Genomic DNA, 24,360 nt, shown 5'->3' on the forward strand with positions numbered 1-24,360 from the left:
CTCATCCAGGTCAAGCAGAGTCTGGTGCAGCATCCTTTGTGTACAGAGGTGCTCCTCTTTGGTGCATTTCAGTTTATCTTCCAAATCTTCAACTGTCTTTTCCAGCTTGGCTGCGATCTCTCAGCAAACTCAGCATGGGTCTCTGCCTCCTTGAGTTTATCAGTAAGAATCTATCTCTTCCTCACATTTGTCTTCTTTTTGAGAGTCCTTTTTTTCAGCAGCACTCAGACACTTCAGCTTCTGGTCCACCAATCTGATCTGCTCATCCGTCTCTGGGCAACGGTACTCTGCCAGCTCAGCTCGCTCCTCTGTGCCTTCCAAGTCTCCCTCAATAATCACCAGCCTAAGAGCCACCTCTTCGTACTTCCTACCTGCCTCTTCTGCAATGTGCTTAGCTTCTTCGAGTTGGATTTCCTGGAGGTCCATTTTTTCTTCCTCTTTTAAGGCTCGGTTTTCAGCGACCTTCATGGCTCTCTCGCTGTCATCAGCAGCTTTCTCGGCTTCCTCCAGCTTTTGCAGGGCAGTGGCCAGGCGCTGTTGAGCGCGGTCCAGCTCCTCTTCAACCAGCTGGATCCTACAGTTCAAGGAGGCCGCCTCAGCCTGTTCCCAGGCCACCTTTCTCCCTCCACTTCCGTGGGAGGCGCTCAGCCCTTTCCTCCACGTCACCGGCCTGCTGCTGCAGAACATGGGTCTCGCACTTCACCGCCTCATTGGTGACCCCCGCCGTGGTGCCCACCCGACCTCTGCTCGCCTTCGGGTTCCTGCCTCCTCTGCCCAGAGTTGCAGCCGCTTCTCACCCCTACTTCCCCTGGAGCCCCTGCTTTTGGATTCGTGTACAGGACCTGAACATGCCACCATGGCCACTTTGTTCATTAGCCCATTGTGCAAGCAGTGAACTGAGCAAGGAGAGAAGCTGGCTGACACCTAGAAAATAAGTCATTCTATCTACCTGGTTATTAGGAGTCTCTTTGTGGCATAATGTGGCAGTGATCCATTTCTATAGGACCCAATATAGCATACTACAAAACTGTCTTTGACTTGAGTTCAAGGTCCTTCTTTCTCCCTCAGTTGGAATAGGTGTGGACTGAGAGAGTTGCATCAATGCAGCAGAGGCAGGCGATATGGAGGTCTAGGCCAACAAGTCATATTTTTTTTGCATCTTCTGGATTACTTGAGTCTCCCTAAATCTACCATTTCTTTCATGCAATAGTTTGCTTCTTTGACTCTCAACCTTCTTCTGGGAGTTTCTGTTAACACTAAGCTCATGACGGGCAGCTCCAATTGCACAGTTACTTGGTGTACCATTGTCAGGCTCTCAGGCTTTACTTCAGAGTGTATGGCCCTTCATGTTCCAGACCACTGGACCCCTAAAAATTTCACTGATGTTGCAGACCCCTTGATCATCAAGGACTTACTGCCTACCCTCTGACACATATGTGTTTTAATACGGCATTTGAATTACTTGACCTGTTCTCCTTATTAGGTCCAATTAGTAAAAGGTCAATCAGTGTAGAAGGCTAGCATGATGCACGGTGGAACAGCAAGATGATGGAGATCGCTATAGAATAGACCATGACAGACAGCAGAAAATTAACACAGACCTAGAGCAAGATAGTGAAGACTTCCTGCTGTCCTTGAAATGTGAAGATGAGCTGCTTTTGATCCTCTCTATTGATGAGAATCAGGAATAAAGCATTTAGCAAAACAGTAGTCACAAATGAAGTGCCAGAGATTGAGTTGATCTGCTCCCATAAAATTCATATCTAGCGCAGAAACTATAATTGGGGATACTATTTTAAGTTTATAGTAGTCCCCTGGCACCCACCATGATCCACATGATTTTTTTGCAGAGGCCAGGTAGGTGAAATAACTAGGTATATTATGGGAATCACCATCCCTGAATCTTTTAAGCCTTTTTTTGGTACTAATTTCTGCAATTTGTCTGGCAGGTGATATTGCTTCTGATGTACTGTCCTGGCTTGGAGGGAAGGTGCCCTGCACCTTTTTAAATCATAATGTTCCTTAATTCATAGGTCAGGAAACCAAGGGCAAACTTCTAAGTATATCTATCCCATTAGGCATTCAGAGACTAGAGATACAGAAACAGAGCGGGTCCTTGGATCTATTGGATCCATTGTGAGATGCACTTGAACCCAAACACCATTTACAATCTGGTATCTATAAGGCTCCCTTTTAACTGGAGGACCATGGTGGTGTTTGGGGTTCTCTAATATTGTTGTCAGCTGTGATCTCATTCTAACTATCCTCAAGACATCTGGGGACTTCCTTGGTGGTCCGGTGGTTAAGACTCTGCACTTCCACTGCAGAGGGCACAGGTTTGATCCCTGGTTGAGGAACTAAGATCCCACATGCCTCGTGGTGCAGCAAAAAAAAAAATCTGGGTATTCCCTTTTCTTCAGCACACAATTACTCTGGCTTTGAGGAAAGGTTAGAGAGATACTTGCCATGCTGTGGTGGCATTGTGGCGATCCAATATTCCCTTTAATCAATGGGCTCTGGCTCTGTGAACTGGCTTGGATCTAGTAACTGGAAATTTCAGTTTTCCATCAGTGTCTGACATCAGCTTTATGATCATCAGTTTTGAATTCCTTTTGGTTGTACAAATCAAACAAAAGCCTAGTCAATGGTCTTTAAACTTTAGTTAAAAGATAGATTGGGGCTTCCCTGGTGGCGCAGTGGTTGAGAGTCCGCCTGCCAATGCAGGGGACGCGGTTTCGTGCCCCGGTCTGGGAAGATCCCACATGCTGCGGAGCGGCTGGGCCCGTGAGCCATGGCCGCTGAGCCTGCACGTCCGGAGCCTGTGCTCTGCAACAGGAGAGGCCACAACAGTGAGAGGCCCGCATACCGCAAAAAAAAAAAAAAAAAAAAAGATAGATTGTTGGGCCACATCCCCAGAATTTTTATATTAGTAGGTCTGGAGTGGGGTTTGAGAATTTTCCTTTCAAAGAAGTTCCTAGGTGATGCTAAAGCTGTTGATCTTAGGACAACACTTTGACAAACAATGCTCTTAGATGGTGGTTTGTCTATGTTACCTTTGGGAAAACCATCATCAGTTTGAGGTAATAATCACTTTGGGCCAAGGCACTTTGATTGCCATTCTGACCATACTACTCAGTTTAGTAATTATATCTCCCCTGGCTTCTGCCTTTCCAGAATCCCAATATCTCCATTGATATAAAGTCCAGTGCTATGCCAGGATCTTCCACTGTCAACCCTGGCCTGAAGAAGACAACCAACAGTGAGTTTCTCAGTGATGTTGGCTCTCCCATCATGGGTACATTTCTTAGCGAGGGGAGTGTCCCCTCCTGGAGAATACACTCAGGTAGTGGGTTTGCATGTCTTCATTCCAATATTCTCTTTTTCCTGAGCCTTCTCACCCCTTTCTCATTACTCTGCCAATTAAGTTCCAGCAAATCCACCTCAACTAACTGAGCCATTGTGAATCCAGGCTTTATGGAGTCATCCCAGCTAACTATTAGGACTGGTAAACACTGAATTTTATTAGGACAGTATTAAGACTTGCTAGACACTAAATTCCAACTTATGGATGAGTTGCCCATTTCAACAAATTTCTCCTGCTTAGTTTAAAATTCCATTTCCACTTGAGGGTCCAACACCCTCAAGATCTACCCCCACAGATGTTCCTCTGGTTCTTGCTTGATGTGTTCATGATCTGGACTTACTACCTGCCTTAAAGCCATCTATGGCTTTCACAGAATCCCTTAAAATGATAGTTTGCTGCCCCGAACCTATCAAGGGGTTCAGTGCCATCGTAAGTAGCTGACGGCTGCAAAAGTACTATAATTATCATTACCCCCATTTGATCAGTTGCAGTAGCGAATTGATATCCCTAAGCTTACCCTAAGTAGGGTAAGAAACTACAAGGAGGAGTATTGGCAAGCTGGCTATGACTTCAGAATAAATATGGCTGGTTGCCCAGCCTTGTGGGACATTTCCAGAGAGGCCAAATAAAATGACTGCATTTCAGCACAATCCATTAGGGGAAGGAAAGACAGGTAAATATCTGCTGACTCCTTTCTATCTCGTGCCTTTCATTGTTGAATTCTGCCTCCTTAGGATGTTAACTTTCTCACTTTCCAGCTATGTTATGCAGCCTTTCCCAGCTCCCCAGAGGAAGCCAGAGCCTCTGTGGATCCCATCTGACAAGTGTTCAGATGTTCAGATGTGGTGATCTCTCCTTGTCAGCTGGAACTGTGCATGGAAACTTCCTAGTCCGTGGTGGTGGCAGTGGCTATAGTAGTGGGGACGTAAAACTGTGGATCAGGTGTGATCCATTGCTGGGGCTGGAACACAAGGGAGACAACCTTGGTAGGGATGTTGGCAGGGCCGAAAAGAGATGGTGTATAAATTGGTTTCTGCTCAGCCAGTTAGTATATTTGTCAGGCCATTTGAACACCTATCAAAGGTCTACTGATAAGCACTTTCAATACTGAGGCCTAGAAATTAAAAAGAAAAAAGGATTTAGCCAAATTCCTTGAGCTTATGAAGTTTACAAAACATTTTGTGAAACATACATATAAGTAGATAATGTAAGATAATGTGCTAAATGTAGTGATATATGCAAACATGGGGTAAGCAAGGAGCACAGAAAGGGGCAGCTAGTTCAGTTTGGGGGGACCGGTCAGAGAAAATTTCTGAGGCAGGACCGGCTTCATGGGCATACAACCAGTATCTCAGGGCCTCACGCTCAGAAGTGCTCATGCTTGGGGTTTAATGCTCTGTGGTCACCTTTCGAAATTCTCAATATTGTAGCTTTATCCTTGAAATGTGTGTTTTGTAGGTGCGGTTCAGTGGGACAATGGGCATGTACCCGGGGCTTGGAGCCCCAGCTCCGTGCAGTCCCACCTTCCTCTGCTTCCCGGTCTCCACAGGAGGGGTTCTCAGCAGCCCATCCTCAGCCACTGGAGCCATGGGGCAGTGAACCTTGCCGGGGGAGGCCCGCGTACTGCCATCACCCTCCATCCCAGGCTGAGACCAGGCACAGGAGCAAGGAGGGTCAAGGTCAGGCTTGTGCCCCGCAGTGTCTTGGGGTGGGGCAAGGTGGCAGTTGTCCCTATCCTGCGCTGGCAGTTCCACGGGCTCATTGTCTAGGCAAATCATGAGGGCCTCTCTCTCACCCTCAGTCCAGCTGCCAAGCGTGTCCCGTGCAGAGGCTACGATCCCTTGGCTTGGGACGACCAAACATGTGACAAGTAGATTGATTTCATCCACACTTTCATTTTGCACGGGGCCCAGAAAATTATGTGATCGGCCCTGCCTGGAGGTGATGATGCTGGAACTGATTCTTGAAGGATAAATAGGACTTTTCCTGGTGAAAGGGATGAGGAAGGAGCTGAAAGAGTCTCCTAAAAAGGGGGAATAACATAAACAAGTATGAGCATAAAATTATACCACACGTAAATATGACATAAAGCATGAAATGCTTTTTTTTTTTTTTTCTGTTTTGAACACCTTGGTGGATGGTGTTCCATTTCCTGAGATGGGGAGGAGAAGGTATGGGTAGGTCAGGGGAGAGTTCCATTTTGGCCATGTTAATTTGAGTTTTCTATTAGACATCTATTTGGAGAAGTCATGGTGACAAGTGTCTGGAGTGCCAGGCAGAGGTCAGGGCTGGATATAAGTTTGGGAATCTCTGGCACAGGTGGCTGAAAGCCATGGGATCAGGTGAGGTTGCCCAGGTAGAGAATGTAGATAGAGCAGAGAAGTGGACCTGGGACACCCTTATTTTAGATGATGAGCGGAAGAGGAGGACCCAGAAAAGGAGATTAGGGGCATCCAGTACAGAAGGGAGACACTTGGGAGAGTGTCATTGAAGAGGATGATGAAAGTGTTTTAAGAAGGAGGTCTGCACCTAATTTGAAAGCTTGAGGTAAATATTGGAAGCCAAGATATTTCCTATAAAAATGTTTTCAGGCTTTCTTGAACAATGCGGAGGTCTGACAACACAGGGCCCACATTCTGCTTGGCAAAAACCAGCTGCCAGCCGACAGAGCCTGTACTCATCAGTGCGCGTGTGCTGTCCATCCTCCCATCCTCCCACCCACTGCCTCTTGTCTCCCTCTTAGGGCTTGTCAGTCCACATTTATCGTCATGCTTACATTACTGAAAGTCCCACAGGAGAGAACTATTTCTCTGTGCGTCTCTCCATCAAAGCCACGAAAGCAAAAGATAGCCCAAAAGAGCTGTGTGTTTTAAGAGCAACATTGGAGAGGGCATGTTTCTCTGTGGAAGTGATGACTAGTCTAGGTGTTTAATAAGGAAACAAAGTCTCTTCAAAAGAAACATCTCTGCCTGTTTTACTCGATTAGAATCCATTACCTCCTTGTCTTCTGTAGGCTTTTGAGTTGACCCTACTCTAAATTCATTTGCAAATTCTGTTTCCAGAACAAATGTTTCTCAAATGTTTTCATCATGTTATTTTTCCTAGTCAGTTAACCGCAGTGAGTCCTGACTGTTGGTGTCCATATTTTCTGAGCACAGGGTATATTAACTGATTGAGGATGTGTTTCAAATCTAAATTCACACTTAGGAGCATTTGTCCACTGTCCTCTGCTGACTGTCCTCCCAGCTGCCAATTTGAAGTCAAGTGGTAGGTGTGACAAGGCCTCACATCACCAGTTCAAATTCTCCCCAAAAGACAATTTTCTATTCAACAAGGCAGTGTCTGTATGGCAGGAGCAGTTGCCTCTGGTCCCTTTGAGAGCCCTGGCCAGTAGGGAACTACAACCAGCCCCAGTGCTGGCGTGAGGGGTGTGGGCTCTACATCCTATGGTCTGAGCCTTCTTGTCATCCCTTCCCTGCCTTCAACTCTTCACCTTGCCACACATACCCTAGTCCATCACCTCCTGGTGACAGGAAGATCCTAATCCTGAGTATTGATCATATTAAGGCATAATAGTATTATAAATTGGAAGCTTCATCTCCCAGGAGAAGGGAAAACCAGTCTGTTGAGTCAAGTCTTTTCTTGCAAATTCATGGCAGTGGTTAAACCTTGTGATTAAAAACTTTACTTTGGGGCCAAACTGCTTGCCCTCAAATCCCATTTTTCCCATTTACATTTTACCATCATCTGTAAAATGGGAAGAATAGTAGACTAACCTCATATGTTGAGGATTATGTGAATTGACATATAAAGTCCTTGATTAATAGTGGCTGGTATATAGTAAAGGCTCAGATTTTTGCTGCTGTACTATAATTGCCTTAAGATAATGATGATGATATACTATTAGATCTTCTTTCCGTTTAGTTCCTGTGTAACCACTGGGCTGATCAGTTTCTTTCTCCCTGGTGTACAACTCCGTTTTTGTTTTTTTTTTTTGCAGAATTTTCTGACTTATGCACAATTCTTTATATTCACTCTTTCCTAGTTATAGAGGTGATGATAAATTTCTATTCATAATTTATAGACACATGCACACTTATTAGAAGAAATAGAATATATTCATCTATAGAGAAATACATATTTATACTTTCTTATCAGAAATAGTAGAGGAGGGAAATCACTTATATATGTCAAAATCCTCACTTGTGTTCAGTCACATTTTTCTTAAATCTTCCAAACCCTTCTTTAATCAGTTCTTTACTCCAAATTCCTTTCAATTCATGGGTTGAATAAGTGGTCATTTTGCATTGTTCTTCAGGCTGTTTGTGATTTTTTTTTACATCTAGTTTCTTATTTCCATTTTGCTTTGCACAGTGTGACCGCGGCATGTTTTGAACACAGTATGATTTCAGGGAGCCTAATCAATATTCCGGATATTTTTTACTTTTACTCCCTCAGTATATTCTCCATCTCCAGTTGCTGTTTCAGTGCATGTTTGTGTAATTCACTTTAAATAATGCTTTGAACTTATTTTTTTTAACTTTTGAACTTTTCATTTTGAGATAATTTAAGACACAAAACAGTTGTAAAAATAGCACAAAGAATTCCTGCATACACTGCACCCATCCCTCCAAAAGGTTAACATCTTACATAACCACAGTACAATGATCAGAAACAGGAAGTTAATATTGATACAGTACTATGAACTAATCTACAGTCTTATGCAGCTTTTATCAGTTGTCCCACTAATGACCTTTTTTTGGGGACCAGATTCCACTCAGTGATCCCATATTGCATTTAGTTGACATGTCTTCTTGGTCTCCCCCAATCTGTGAAAGTTCCTTAGCCTTTGTTTGTCCTGCATGGCCTTGATCTTTTTGAAGAGTACTGGCCAGTTATTTTCTAGAATGTCCCTCTGTTTTGGTCTGTCTGATATTTTCTCATGATTAAATTCAGGTTATGCATTGTTGCAAAAATCCCACATACCTGACCCAATGCCACTTCCAGTTGGGAGTGCAGAGGCCTCTTCCACCGGCAAAGAAGGCTCATCAGAATTTAAGGGTTCGGTGTCTCCAGCTTCATCAGATTCTTCCCACATATCCCCATGGTAGCATGCAGGATCCCATTTTTTCCCCAGTCAATGCCCTCACTTTAACGGTAGACACTCTGTGAGACTGGGAGTCTAACCTGTAATTCAGTTAATCACAGGGTGAGATTCTTTTGATTTTCAGCAATCTCGGCCCTGCAGCTACAGGAGGCAAGAGTATTCCAAGGCATGTATAGAAGCTTTCAGCTCATTTATGTGGTGTCTGAGCTGGGAAATTGAATTCACCCATGAATTCAATTTTTTTTATCACTTTTATTTTTTTTTTATCCTTTTTTTTTTTTTATCACTTTGTCCAGCAACATTAGGAGCAACCAGCCAACCTCATTATATTGGTATGTTAGATTTCCCAAAATGTTTGAAAGTATCATATACACAGTCACCCAACACCTTGCTTCTTATAAAGGATTGATTAGGAGTATCCAATGCAGATATTTTCTGTATCTCCATTGCCAGATCATGCCATGGACTATAAGTGCTCTCTTTACTATTGGATGCAGAGTCATTCTGCATCTTTAAATCTAATCAGATTCGACAGTCAATTCCAGAAGGCCAGAATCAATTCAGAAAACTCATCCTTAAAATTCTGTTCCTTTAGAACCACTCTCAGTACCAAAATATCTGTATTAGTCAGGTTTCTCAGGAGAAACAGAACCAATAGTGTGTGTATATGTGTATGTGTACACACACACACACACACACACACACACACACACAAATATAAATAGGAATTGGCTCACGTGATTATGGAGGCTGAGAAGTCCAGACCCAAGAGAGCCAATGGTATAGTTTGAGTCCAAGTCTGAGCCTGAAGGCAGAAGTCTGATGTCCCAGCTTGAAGTTAGTAAGATACACAGAGCAAAAAATTCTTTCTTACTCAACCTGTTTATTCTATTCAGCCCTTCAACACATCAGATGAAGCCCACTCACATTGAGGAGGGCAATCTGCTACACTCATTCTACCAATTCAAATGTGAATTTCATCCAGAAACACTCTCACAAATACACCCATATATGATGTCTAATCTAATATCTGAGCACCCCATGGCCCAGTCAAGTTGGCACATAAAATTAACCATGACACGTTCTCAGCATATCAAATCAGGAGGCACATGATGACACTTAGTCTCATTAGTGGTGATATTGGAGTGCTTGAATAAGGCAGAGTCTTCTAAATTTCTCCACTGTAACATTACTATTTTCCTCTTTGTATTTGGCAAGTATCTTGTGAGGAGATATTTGGGAGTATGTAAATATTCTGCTTCTCATTGTACTTTCTCCTGCTAATTTTAGCATCTCTTAATGATTCTTGACTGAGATAATTATTACTATTATGTTGCCAAATGATTATTTTATATTGCCATTATTCCTTCTACGTTTATTAATTGGAATTCTCTCCCATTTATTTGCTCAATTATATCAGTATGGACTCATGAATTATATATTTTATATACTAGGCTATAATCCATTACTCTTACATTTTTTTCTCATCTTGTCCTAGATTTGGGTATTAGGAGATACTTTTTTTTTTTAAAGGAAGATGATATTTATTTTTTTTAATTTTTAAATTTTTATTTTTAAATTTTTATAGGAGTATAGGTGATATACAAATTGTATTAGTTTCAGGTGTACACTAAAGTGAATCAGTTATACATATACATATATCAACTCTTTTTTAGATTCTTTTCCCATACAGGTCATTACAGAGTATTGAGTAGAGTTCCCTGTTCTATATAGTAGGTCCTTATTAGTTATCTATTTTATATATAGTAGTGTGTATATGTCCATCCCAATCTCCCAATTTATCTTTCCACTCTCCTTACCCCCGGTAACCATAAGTTTGTTTTCTACGTCTGTGACTCTATTTCTGTTTTGTAAATAAGTTCATTTGTACCATCTTTTTCTAGATTCCACAATAAGCAATATCATATGATATTTGTCTTTCTCTGTCTGACTTCACTCAGTGTGAGAATATCTAGGTCCATCCATGTTGCTGCAAATGTCATTATTTTTTCTTTTTTATGGCTGAGTAATATTCCATTGTACATATGTACCACATCTTCTTTATCTATTCATCTGTTGATGAACATTTAGGTTGCTTCTATGTCTTAGCTATTGTAAATAGTGCTGCAATGAATATCAGGGTGGATGTATCTTTTCAAATTAGAGTTTTGTTTGGATGTATGCCCAGGAGTGGGATTGCTGGATCATATGGTAGTTCTATATTTAGTCTTTTAAGGAACCTGCATACTGTTCTCCATAGTGGCTGTACCAGTTTACATTCCCACCGAGAGTACAAGAGAGTTCCCTTTTCTCCACACCCTCTCCAGCATTTATTGTTTGTAGGTTTTTTGATGTTGGCCATTCTGCCTGGTGTGAGCTGATACCTCATTGTAGTTTTGATTTGCGTTTCTCTAATAATTTATGATATTGAGCATCTTTTCATATGCTTTTTGGCCACCTGTGTGTCTTCTTTGGAGAAATGTCTATTTAGATCTTCTGTCCATTTTTTGATTGGGTTGTTTGGTTTTTTTTGATATTGAGCTGCATGAGCTCTTTGTGTATTTTGGAGATTAATCCCTTGTCAGTCACTCATTTGCAAATATTTTCTCCCATTCTGTGGGTTGTATTTTCATTTTGTTTATGGTTTCCTTTGCTGTGCAAAAGCTTTTAAGTTTAATTAGGTCCCATTTGTTTATTTTTGTTTTTATTTCCATTACTCTAGGAGGTGGATCAAAAAGAACTTGCTTTGATTTATGTCAGAGAGTGTTCTGCCTGTGTTTTCCTCTAAGAGTTTTATAGTATCTGGCCTTACATTCAAGTCTTTAATTCATTTTGAGTTTATTTTTGTGTATGGCATAAGGGAGTGTTCTCATTTCATTCTTTTACATGTAGCTGTCCAGTTTTCCAGCACCACTTATTGAAGGGGCTGTCTTTTCTCCATTGTATATTCTTGCCTCATTTGTCATAGATTAGTTGACCATGGGTGTGTGAGTTTATCTCTGGACTTTCTGTCCTGTTCCATTGATCTATATTTCTGTTTTTGTGCCAGTACCAAACTGTTTTGATTACTGTAGCTTTGTAGTATAGTAGGAAGTCAGGGAGCCTGATTCCTCCAGCTCCATTTCTTTTTCTCAAGATTGCTTTGGCTATTTGGGGTCTTTTATGTTTCCACACAAATTGTAAATTTTTTTGTTCTAATTCTGTGAAAAAATGCAATTGGCAATTTGATAGGTATTACATTGAATCTGTAGATTGCTTTGGGTAATATAGTCATTTTGACCATATTGATTCTTCCAATCCAAGAACATGGTATATCTCTCCATCTGTTTGTCATCTTTGATTTCTTTCATCAGTACCTTATAGTTTTCTGAGCACAGGTCTTTTGACTCCTCAAGTAGGTTTATTCCTAGGGGTTTTTTATTTGTTTTGATGCAGTGGTAAATGGGATTGTTTCCTTAATTTGTCTTTCTGATCTTTTGTTGTTAGTGTATATTTAAATAGTTTTTCTCTGTGACTCTCATGTTCAGGTATGTAAGATTAATGTAAATAAACAAGGTTTCTCTATGATTTTAGCATTATGGATTTCTTTGCATAGAAATCTCTTAAGAACTTTTTATTCTTAAAAATGTTTCAAAAGATTTTACACCAGATAATGGGAACTTAATAGTCACCCAGATAGAAACAAAATAGCAGCAACTGCAATGACCCCTCCCTACCACTATGAAGTTATTTCACTCTTTCAGGTCAGTAACTATTTAAGGGAATTGTGTTGAAATGTTAGAAAGACATTCTCACAAGCTAGAGATTCTATTTCAAGTAAAATGTGAAGAAATATGAAAACATTGACATTTTAAAGTGACTTCTATGGATTTGATTTTATGAATAACATACAGCATTTAGTGATCTTATACTTTTTATAACTCGTTCATTTTTATCATGAAATCTTTATAGCTGAAAGAGGTCTAATACATCATCTATATCCATTGGTTGCTTTGACTACAAATCACAGAAAGCAATTCTAGCTATCTCATCCCAAAATGAATCTATTAAAAGAATATGGGTTTACTCATTGAACCAGGGGAAACAACTAAGGCATCTGGCTCAAAAAAGGCAGGTGTCAGAAGGGCTGCAGGAATCTATAAAGAAGGAACTAATAAGTAGACCTTTTGAAGAGCCTCTGACTTCTTGAAGATAGTCATTGTGTGATTCCATTCAAGGTCCACATACAAAAGACAGAGAAAGTAATGTACCTTTATTGATAGTCCTAGAAAGATTGGGCCCACTTGGGGAGGGATAGTGTCTGTTTAGGTTCCGCCAGAGTCTAACTCTGAGACAAGGATTCAGGAGCAAGCACTTCATTTGGGAGCTGACCCCAGGGAGGTTTACTCAAGAGTGGGGAAGAGAGGCAAGGAAGGGGAAGAAGCCAATAAAAGATGTGTTATCAAAGCAGTTCCCACTCTTGGCAACTGGGGTTTGCTCTCAAAGGGAGACAATTTAGAATGCACATCAGAGTTATTTCAACTGAGAGATGAAGAAACTAGACTATTTTCTAACCATCTGTCTTTACATGGTTGGTTGAGACCTTCTGGGACATTAACTCTTAGGTAATTCTGACTTGTCCTCTCTATGAATTCAGCATGTTATTACAATTAGACAAAAGTTTTCAGGCAAGGAGTCGTAAGAGTTTGAACTGAGCAGCTTTCTGTGAGTAGAAGTAAGTGCTGAGAAGACATGGTCAGGGAATGGATATGTCTGCCAGAGTGGTTTCCTTAAGCAAAATTGGGATGTTGTTACTAGAAGGTGGAAACTAAAGTCTGGGCAGGAGAAAATCGTAAATGTTCATTTCCCCACCAATGCAACCATCTCATTTTTCAGAAACAATTGTCTGCAGGTCAAATTGCTATATATGTTGTATCAATTAGGTACTTTCAGCTACAAGTAGGAGCATATAAAAATACAAGTGGCTAAAAGAATAGAGATTGTATCTGGCATGATAGGCTGCATTATGCTGCAGTAACAGCCTCCAACAGTGGCTTAACACAACAGAAGTTTATTGCTTACTCATGCAAAATCAGCTGAGGGTCCAGGCAACTGTCCACAGCACAGCAGCGGTTTTTTAGGCATTAGCTCATTATTCCAGGCTGTTTGGATCTTTGGCACCTCCACAAATGTACATGCTCCCATGATTACCACTGCAGGGAAGAGCACCAGGGATCAATCACTGAACACAAAATACAATACTCTGGTCACACATCATTTCAAGTCATAGATGTGTGAGCCATACTTTGGTGGCAGAGAAGTGCTGTGCTCCTGTGTGTCCAGAAGTAGAGAAGAACAAGACATTTGCAACCAGAGGTAATAGGTATTCCCAAGGGTTTATTTTTCTCTCCATTAGAAAATCTGGGGGTAGACAGTACCACGGTTGTTGCAGTGGCTTGGCGATTATTGAAGATTTAGGTGCTTCCTGTCTTTCCAATCTGCTGTCCCTGATTTGTCAGGGACATCTTTTTGTCACAAGATGACTAGAGCAGCTCCAACTGTCACATCCTCTCATGTCAGTATCCAAAAGCAGGAAGAGGAGGGTGGCGTCTCCTAGCTTCTTTATCAGATGGAGTGGGGCCTCTCTCTCCCAATTCCCCTCCCCTTCCAATCAGGGAAGAAAAATCTTTCATCACAACAGACTTTCCATTGTACCACACCAGTCAGAACTGGCTTGCATGGCACCTCTAGCTGCAGGTGAGCCTGACAAAGTAAGCATCTGACATTTTCAACCTGTCTCACGAGAGGCAGGCTCTGCCAGTGTAGAAAAGGGGGTAGCTCATGGCTCTCGGGTTCAACGTCAACAGGATAAGACACAAGGCAACAACATCCTCAATGTCCAAGAACAACAGTATCAAATATTTGCCCCAGATCACTACGCTGTCGAAACACAACTTCCTGAATTCCCACCATGTGGAGCCTGGAATTACAGTCACTGATGGCAGAGTTCAATCACGTCCTCTTTCTCCTGAGAAAATTGAGTATTTCCTGAGATCCAATATCAAGCAACCTCCTGGGAACAAGTCTATTTGGCTGATCAGATGAGAAATAATGGCTCTTGCTTGATAATTCAGAGCAATGTAAAAGAAGCTTCCTTTATACAGTTTTTTGGAACTCAAAATAGTAGACTACAAATGAGTAGGAAACTAGGGCTTGATTGCAAAAGTTTTCCCTCTGGAAAGACAAACCATAACTTGGCTTATTTTTCGAAGAACCAACTCTCTGACTCTAGGCAATTAAATGAATAGCACTAAGTAACCTGTTACTGTATATTTTAGAATCATACACATCTGGGACTTTAATAACAGTTAAAAAAGGAAAAGACGGTAGCAGAGACTCCTGTTTCAAATGACAGTTTTCTAACAGCTTCCAGTTAACTTGCTTATGACAGCAAAAGAAAAAAAGGTGCAATGCCATTAAAAGCTATAACTTAAAAATGATTGTAATAAGCTGGGAAGAAGTTCACTAAGTCTAAACCAAATGGAGCTGGACTGAGAGAAAAAAAATTTTTATTCTGTCTTTTATCCTGGAAACAAAGAGAGCATAAAAACAGTAGGAAGATACTTTGTATCCCCTCTGTTGTCATCGCGGAGCCAGTCTACATCAACCAAAAAAGAGACACTCGCTTCTTTAAGAAGGCCAGAAGAATTCTTCCCCAATCCCTACTTCTCCTAGATAATTTCAGAGGTCTCATCCCTGCCCCCATCCCCTACACTGAGAATATAGCACAGAATCGTGAAAGCTACATTTCCCAGAATGCAACACACCGCTGGGATGTCACAGGCCAAGCACTGTGAGAAAGGGGCTGGGTAGAAAGAACCCAGGTGGCAGTGTGTTGCTGGGACTGTAAAATTCCCCACGTTCCCCTGCCCTGGGTGTCACGAACATGCGGGGTCTAAGACAACACATATATGAGGTCAGTGGGGCTTTTGGGACTCCTCAACATATGGGAGACTCTCCTTTCCTTCCCTCAGTACGTTTTTGGCTGTGCATGTGGGATCTTATTTCCCCAATCAGGGAGCGAACCCCCACTCCCTGCATTGGAAGTGAAATCTGTCTTTTAAGCCAGGGACCCCGAAACACAGAGAAAATAGGTGAGGAGCCCCTGGTGGAGAGATAGATGGATACTCACCCTGGGTAAAATATTGCAACTGGTAGACCAGGCTCCTAGTCATGCTTACGTTGTCAGTCTACACCCAGTTAATGGCATTACAATCGTAAGCAAACTACCTCAAGAAGAAATCACTTTCCTGGACTGCTTCTAACTCAGAATTTGATAAGGGGCATGTCTACTTGTCATCCGCAAAGAAGTGTAGGAATACTGCTCTGTCTTGTTCTATTAGCTATATGTTCTCTACCCCTCAGTGCCTGCCACGACTAGAATGTAGGTGATAGGATTTCTCCCATTCTCCTCTTGTCTCCTTTATGTTCTTTGGAGGTAAATGGGCACGTGGGGTGGGAGAGAGACAAGTAAACATCCTTTCAGATATGGCTATCTTTATTTTTCTTTTCTGGTCTTAAGTAACTGTTGATAGTAACAACAATAGAAAGATGTAAGCTCATATATTTTAAAACTCTGGAAGGATAGAAATTGGTTGTATACAACTTCCAGATTTATATAAGGAAAAAATGGAGGAAAGAAAATATAACAAATTACCAAACAAAACAAAAGCATGAAAGAAAAATATCAAGGGAAATTAAGATCGCAGAAGTAAGTCTGAAGTAGTTCAGTATTCATAATAACTGTGAGTGACTGAGACCAGATTAAAGTCTAAGAGTGGTGTGTACATGAGTCATTTCATCTTAGACTTAGAAAGACTGAAAAATAAAGACTGAAAAATGTATCCCAGGCAAATAGTGGTTAAGGGCATGTTCCCTCTCCGCATCTCTTGCAGCTGATTATAGGGGACCCAGCAGAAAACTCCAAAGATACCCTAAGAAATGCCAGAGCCATCAGGGGTTGTAACCTGGGATTTGTGAACTTGTATGGAAAAAAAAATTGCATCTTTATTTTCACTAATCTCTAACAGACATTTAATATTACTTTCAATCCTTATAGGCAACAAACCATAGTAACTAGAAATAATTTTGAATCCCTTGTAATTCAGATGTATACCATCACCCCATTCTCCTCAGCCAGAAATCTTCAGGAGTGTAATAGACAGAAAAAGAAAACAAAACAAATAAGCAAGCAAAAAAACAAAAAACGCTTCTTCACAGGAACAACAATCAGATAGAAAATAAAAGGGAAAAAATGATTCCATTCCAAATCACAAATAAAAATATAAAATGCTTATTCAACAAGTCCTCTGTAAGAAAGCTGAAACATTTTACTGAAGGGCATAAAAGACTTGATTAGAAAGAGCTGTTGAAGGGAAGGCTTAATTTTGTGAAACTGTCAATCCCCTTCCTATTACGTAAATTCAGAATATAGTGTAATCCCAATCACATAACAGTGAGATTAAAAGAAAACAGAAATGACAAAAATTGCAGAATGACATTAAGGAAGAATCTGCATACAGGAGTTTTTTTGTTTTTAGTAAAGAAGAGTGACGAAGAGGGTCAAAGCTATGTGGAAAGTATGACTTATTTAGTAAATCATGGAGAAATTGGCCAACTTGCTATGTGGGGTGGGGCACAGAGGAACATGTAGCTTCCAACTTACATTTTAAATCTAAATAAATTCCTGGTGGATTAAAGGTATAAATATAAAAAACAAAACCATGAAAGTTGCAGAACAAAACATAGGTGAGTATTTATAAAGATTCAAGGTAGAGAGTCAGTGCTCAGACAGACACCAAAGGTAGAAACAGTAAGGGACAATATATAGATTTGATGTCATGAAAATGGAAATCTTCAGGACATTTAAAACACTTTAAAAATATAAAGACAAGTGATAAAGTGAGAGAAAAGGAAACGATTTTAGTAACATTTATGAAAGACAGAGGATTACTATCTTTAATACATACAGAGTTCTTACATGCCAATGAGAACAAGGTGAATACCCCTAAATGAGTAACTTGTAAAGGAAATAATCATTGAATTGACCACACATTTTTCAACCTACAGTCAAAGAAATTCAAAACAAAACAATGAGCTACATGCAGCTCAATAACAAAAAACAAACAACCCAAGCCAAAAATGGGCAGAAGACCTAAATAGACATTTCTCCAAAGAAGATATACAGACTGCCAACAAACACTCTCTTTGTGGAGATCAATTTAAAAAATTTGTCCAAAACTATTAATGATAAGAAAAAATATTCAGATCACTTAGCTAAGTTAAGAAAAAGTCATTTATAAAATTATTTACACAGTAAGAATATTTTTATATTTGAATTCTATATTCACTTACATGTAATTGAATATAGAACCTTTTACAATTAATACAAATTACTCTTTAATGAGAAAACAATTTAATAGATAGTAATTCTTTCTATAATTATAAACTGCTGTATTTAATTTTGTCTTCTCTCCATGAAAATTTTAAATATCACTGAATTTCCATTAGAGTATTACTGATTTAAATCCTGTACATAAATTTCTTTTATTTGCAGACCATCACATAAAATGTATAAGGGGAGATGATTTATTGCAATCTAATGAATACTCTCTATCCTCATACCATTAAGCATTTACCAAGAGAAAAAAAAAAAGGAGGAGGAGGAGAAAAGATATATTTCATACTGTATATATTTTTTATAAAATAAATTGTTTAGATAATTTAAGGGTTGTTAAACTAATTGGAACATGTCTCCAAAGTCATGTGCATTATAGTGTGGTATTAAGTTATATGCAATTGTGGAAGAACAATGATCCCTTTTTTTTTGCAGCTTGAAAGAATGCAACTCTCTATTTTGTCTATTCCATTCCATTTCTCTTGTTTTGGTGTTCCCCCTCACGCCTTCGTTAAGAATGAATTCTAGGTCAAGTTAACCTGAATGTATTGGGGATTCTCTGTTCTGTTCTATTATCTTGCCTTACAAGATAAAGGAATGAGAGAAAGCATTAAGTTAGCTTATGTGCAGCACATACCATTTGGAGATAGCAGATTGAATCTGTAAGAAGTAGTAACTGTTGACTGCAAATATGTGTGGGTCCCTAGTATTGCTAATTGCTGTTTACTAAGAATTACTAAGCTGATGGGTCAATGAGAAATAACCCTCATTTTTATGACTTAGAAGGAAGCAAGTCAATGGGGAAGTAAGCTGTTTTTCATGTGGCAATCCCAGGGGCTATGGCTTTTGATGGTTAATTTTATGTGTCAGCTTGACTAGGCCACGGGGTGCCCAGATATCTGGTTAAACATAATTTCTGGGTGCGTCTATGAGGGCGTTTCTGGAATAGATTCACATTTGAATTGGACTAAGTGAAGCAGATAGCCTTCCCCAGTGTGGGTGTGTATCATCCAGTCGGTTGAGGGCCTGAATAGAACAGAGGTAGAGAAAGGTTGAATTTGCTCTCTGCCTCTCTTCTCGTGCTGGGGCATCAATCTTCTACTGCCCTCAGCACTCCTAGCTCGCACTCAGAGTGGAATCTATACCATCAGCCCTCCAGCTCTCAGGCCTTTAAACTACACCACCAGTTTTCCTGGGTCTCTAGCTTGCAGATGGCAGATCGTGGGAATTCTCAGTCCCATAATCATGTGAGCCGATACATTATAATAAACTTTCTTCTATATGTATCTCCTACTGGTTCTGGTCCTCTGGAGAACTCTGACCAGTACATGAATCAATGAGAAACAATCCCCAATTTCCAATAATTGACTTGAGGAAAAACACTGGAAGAGGACAGAACCCAAACTAACCTGCTCATTTAGGAAATGCTCCAAGATCTGAAGTGGAAACCCAGAACAATTTGAGCCATGATCATAAAGGAGGTATCCTATTATTGCTGGCCATTCCATCTGAAACTGGGTCTACCCACCAAGTCACAAATCTAAATAATGAAATTGCTTATACAACTTCTAAATACTGATGTATCATCCATAATTTTCCAGAAGAAACTGACGTGCAAATTAGTTCACAAATTCCAGACTATGGAGATGCTAATAATTGTGTCCATTGGGTCAACCCAAGGAATACAGGAGACACTGGCCAGGGTTGGGGAACCCAGAGGTAGAGATGTAAGAGACAGAAACAAGGGCTGCTCTTTTAGGAGCCAGGTAAGCTGGACTGTCAGTTTCTCAGGCTTGTACCTGACATGCCTGGCACAGTTGTGCCTGCTGTGAGTTCTAAAGGGTGAACCCCCTTTGTTTAACCCCCTCAAATGTTCAGACTGAATAGTGTTGAGAGTAGATGAATAGGCTGGGAGATCACCTAGGACACATTTTTGAAAATAGATACTAAGTCCAATAAAGTTAGTGTAGAAGGATATTAACTATCTGTACTCCAAAGTGGTATTGGACATTGATAAACTGTCTCCGTTATTCAGTATGACACAGTGTCCTGGATATTCCCCTCTTCCCCCCAACCCCCAAGTTTCACCGTAGAATTGGCCTGATTCAAGTACTTGAGGCTCAGGTGACCTCACCCTTCCTGGAAACTTTGAGTCGCTAAGTGCTTCAGCGTTTTCACCTAAATATAAAAGAAGAAAATTAAGCTCGTGTTGCTTCCCAGTATTGATTCTTCTCATTGTGTTTTTTATTTGATGGAATCTCCAGAATTCTTTTGGGGTTTGTATGGGAATATAAGAGTATTTAAACGTTTATGAAAAGATGGTATCATCCTAAGATGGGACTTTTAGGGAAAAATTGGGATTTACGTTTTATCAACACTTGAAAGCTGATGGGCGTTCCCTGGTGGTCCAGTGGTTGGGATTCAGCGCTTTCACTGCCAAGGCCCGGGTTCAATCCCTGGTCAGGGAAATAAGATCCCAAAAGCCAACTTGAAAGCTGAAAGCAAAATGTGATTTTAATTTCTGAAATAGATTCTGGGCTTAGGGGGCAGGTGTGATTCTGAAATTTCAACTCTGTGTAAAACCAATATGCCTTCTAAAAACCTTATTGCCTGTCTGACTTAATTTGTCTTTTGATGCCATTTGTTCAAAGGACAGTGGAAGGAGGTTTTTTTTATTGTTTTGAAGAGCGCGCTTCTAAAGTAGGTGAAAATTTTCAAATTTCATTGAGCTTAGCTAAAATGAGTAAATATGTGAATGATAATTTCTTGGTCTTGCTTGAGTACAGAAGCAAGTAGATAACTGCTCAGGCAGCGAAACACAGAAAATTGGCAAGTGGACAACTAATTTTCTATGCGATCTTATTCACTCTGGCAACTTGTTCAGCACATATTGTTAATTCATTAAAGTTAACAAATTTCAAAAATATTTTCATAATTGTATACAATATTATGAACAAAATTAATTTAAAACACCAAGAGCATTTAAAAAATAACCCATTTAAAAGTTGAGCTTTAAGGCGCTAGAAAGGGTTCACGTTAAAGATAGAATCTTGGAATAAAGAAATGTTTATAGTTCGTATGTAATTGGAGAGATTTATGAATCAGTGGGTGGGAATACAGTTTTCTTGCTGTTGATTGAGCAACAAGATGAGAACTTGACAGAGTTCTTTTCTAATTGCCACTAGAGTCTGTCTTGTACCAGGGTGATGCTTTATTCCGAGCATTCTTGAACAGAGTCTATGAATGGGCGGTGTTGTGGGTTGAATTGTGTGACTCCCTCCTCCCCAGAAGGATATCTAGGGCATTTAAAGAGGTCATCAAATTAAAATGAGGTCATGGTGAGTCCTAGTGCATACGACTAGTGTCTTTACAAAAAGGGGAAATTTGCACCCAGAGATAGACATCTACAGGGCAAGGAGCGAGGCCTGGAACACATCCTTCCATCACAGTCCTCAGAAGGAACCAACCCTGCTGACACTTTGATTTTGGATTTCTAGCCTCCAGAGCTGTGAGATGATACATTTCCGTTGTTTAAGCCACCCAGTTTGTGGTACTTGTCACAGCAGCCCTAGCAAACTAATACAGTGGCTGGCATACAAGATTGTATACAAGGTTGTGCATGTTTGTGAGTGGAAGGACATCTCTTTTCCCTTCCTATTCCTAGCATAGGACATATAAAGTGCTAGGATAATGGAAGGAAACATTCTTTAAGAAAGTATAATATTGAACAAATGGGCAAAAAAGGATCAGTATACTGTGCTGCAGATTCTGAATGGCTTAGACTGTTGGGAAAGGGTTGCTGTTTTCAGTTTTATGTTGGAGAAGTGGTTGTATCAGAGACTCCTGACTGAGGAAGACAAGATAAGCCCTCAGAGATGCCCACACTCTGTGGTGAATTTTTATCAGGCCAGACTCCTCACCACTGCTGCTGTGGGAAGGGGGTTGGCAAAATGCTCAGTGAGAAGCCTCAGAGCTATGGGTGGTGGAAGAAGGGGGAAATTGAGCCCTGCAGCAGGGAAGGTTACCCAACTTTTCCAGGACTAGGAAGGCTCTGCTTCAGGAGTGGAATATCATTGAAAGTCTTTGAGTGCCCCATACATGGGCTAGGGAAGCATTTGGAAATAGTGCCTTCTAGGCCCAGGGTGATGCATGATGACTTAAGCCGCTTGGGGAGGAATGAAGCACCACAGGTGCTTAGGACAGTTCTTCAGCCTCTGATGGTGGAGATGGGGTGACAAAGTGAGACCCCTGGGTTTGCTACATTCAAGAAAATATTCTTCCCCGAAGGCAGCCCATCTAGAAACTATTTAATCAGCAAACCCCTAGAATTAATTCGCATTGACTTCTTTTTTGCTTGTTGGAGGGCCAGACATCTGAATCCTTGGCAATATATTGGTGGCAATGGATTGTTTACCCACTTTTTCCCCCAGGCACATACCATACAGGTTCAGAAAAAAATCTTAGCAATTTAAAGATTTCTCTCTTGTGTGCATTCTGATCAAGGGAGAAATTTTTATTTTTATTTTTTTTGCGGTACGCGGGCCTCTCACTGTTGTGGCCTCTCCCGTTGCGGAGCAAAGGCTCCGGACGTGCAGGCTCAGCGGCCATGGCTCACGGGCCCAGCTGCTCCGTGGCATGTGAGATCTTCCCAGACCGGGGCATGAACCCGTGTCCCCTGCATCGGCAGGCGGACTCTCAACCACTGCGCCACCAGGGAAGCCCCAAGGGAGAAATTTTGAGAGCTGTTTACCACCCAAAGTATTTCAATTGTTTGGGGTTAAAAAGTCTAGGACTGGGACCTCCCTGGAGGTCCAGTGATTAAGACTTTGTCTTCCAATGCAGGGGGTGCGGGTTCGATTCCTGGCTGGGGAGTTAAGATCCCACATGACTTGTGGCCAAAAAATCAAAAACATAAAACAGAAGCAATATTGTAACAAATTCAATAAAGATTTTAAAAATGGTCCACATCAAAAAAATCTTAAAAAAAACGTCTGGAACTAGTCCACTGTCACCCACAGAGGCATCAACAACCCAGAATACTTAATAGATGGGTACTAAACCATATTTGAACTCACCATTCAATCTAATAAAAGGCCAGCTAGGATACCATCAAGTTATGAAGTTTGTTTCAAGGTTGCACCAAACCAGGGCTCAGAATGCTCTCCTATTCAGCTGGGAGCCAGTGGAGAGAGGATCTGCTGCTTTTCAGGACGCTGACCTTGTCTTCCATAAAGAGGTTAGTAGTTTTTACTACAGAGCCAAGAAGGGTCCCCTCTGACCTCCCTAGGGATAGGGAGAGATGTACCGTGGGAGGGTGACACTTGAGTTGTGGGCATAGGGCTCAGAATTTCTCCCCTCAGGTGCGTGGGGAGATTTCTACCATTCCTAAATGGGGAAGAAGTGCACCCCTTGTAAAGAACTTAATCTGAAGCCAGCAGTGTCCAGAAGGGAACTGAAAATGGTTCACTGGAAGCAGAGTGACCTAGGATCTGTATGGGGGTGACAGAGGGAGTACCAGTGGTGGAGGGCTGTACGTAAGCTGCTGGTTCTGGGAGACTAGCTACACGTCTAGAGACCAAATGATGTAGGCAAAGTATGTATGGAGTAACCTCAGTACCTCTTCACCCACAAGTGGAGTTGGGGAGGGATACTGACCTTTGTGAGGACTGAGAAATTTCCATAGAGAGGGTGCATAGCAGGATGGGTCTATTTTTTCCTTTTCCTGTTCTCGTTGGTGGAAAAACACATTGAAAATGTCCACAGGATTTCTGAACATTGAAAGTGCTCATCACCAAGAAGCTATAGCATCTTCAATGAAAATAGCTATGCATGCCTCTTTCCCTCTGTCCCTAGTCTCCTCTCCCTCCCAGAATGCCCTACCCAAGAACCATCTAGATGGCATTTGGTGGGGTGAAGGGATGATTACCTGCACATAAAAAGAGACTATTCTAAACGTGCAAAATTAAAGAGAAATTTTGTTCGTGTCCAAGGAGCCTTGGGGAAGATAAAGATGGAATAGGAGAGGAGTTTTCTCTGCTGTCTCTAAGGTGGTGGCTATGTGGGTGGGTGTCTTAAGGGTTAAGAACTAAGGTCCCACTCCAGTAAAAAGTCAAATCAGAGGAAATAAAATGTTTTATATATTCTTTGGGACTCTATATGTCTGATGGGCTAACAGAAAGACAATTTAGATCTAGACTTTACTACCCCACTCTTTCCATGTGAAGCCAAAAATACTAGGGTTTCAGGAATATATGTGATTTTTTTTTTTTCCTAGACAGACGGCATAGAGCTTGGAAGACTGGATATAATTTAAGAACTATTACTTGAGTTATGATGCTTTTATTATTCCTTGCCAGACTGTTATAGCTGGGAGATAGGGAGGATGAAGGTGTGATGACCACCATTGGGTGTGAACTTATCCTCACAAAACTCCAGGAGGTAGATATTATTACC

The 24,360-nt window shown here is 40.9% G+C and overlaps 1 protein-coding gene across 1 annotated transcript; it reads right to left on the reverse strand.

The window, feature by feature from the left end:
* On the reverse strand, positions 1 to 687 carry LOC115844878 (tropomyosin alpha-3 chain-like). Its single transcript, XM_060297616.1, has 2 exons — positions 210 to 687; positions 1 to 148 (listed from the first exon to the last, which is right to left on the reverse strand). The coding sequence occupies exons 1-2, from the start codon at positions 685 to 687 to the stop codon at positions 69 to 71; spliced, it is 558 nt and encodes a 185-aa protein (XP_060153599.1). The 3' UTR covers positions 1 to 68.
* Between the last annotated feature and the right edge of the window lie 23,673 nt (positions 688 to 24,360).

This window comes from Globicephala melas, chromosome 4 (genome assembly GCF_963455315.2).
Source record: "Globicephala melas chromosome 4, mGloMel1.2, whole genome shotgun sequence".
Taxonomy (NCBI): Eukaryota; Metazoa; Chordata; class Mammalia; order Artiodactyla; family Delphinidae; genus Globicephala; species Globicephala melas.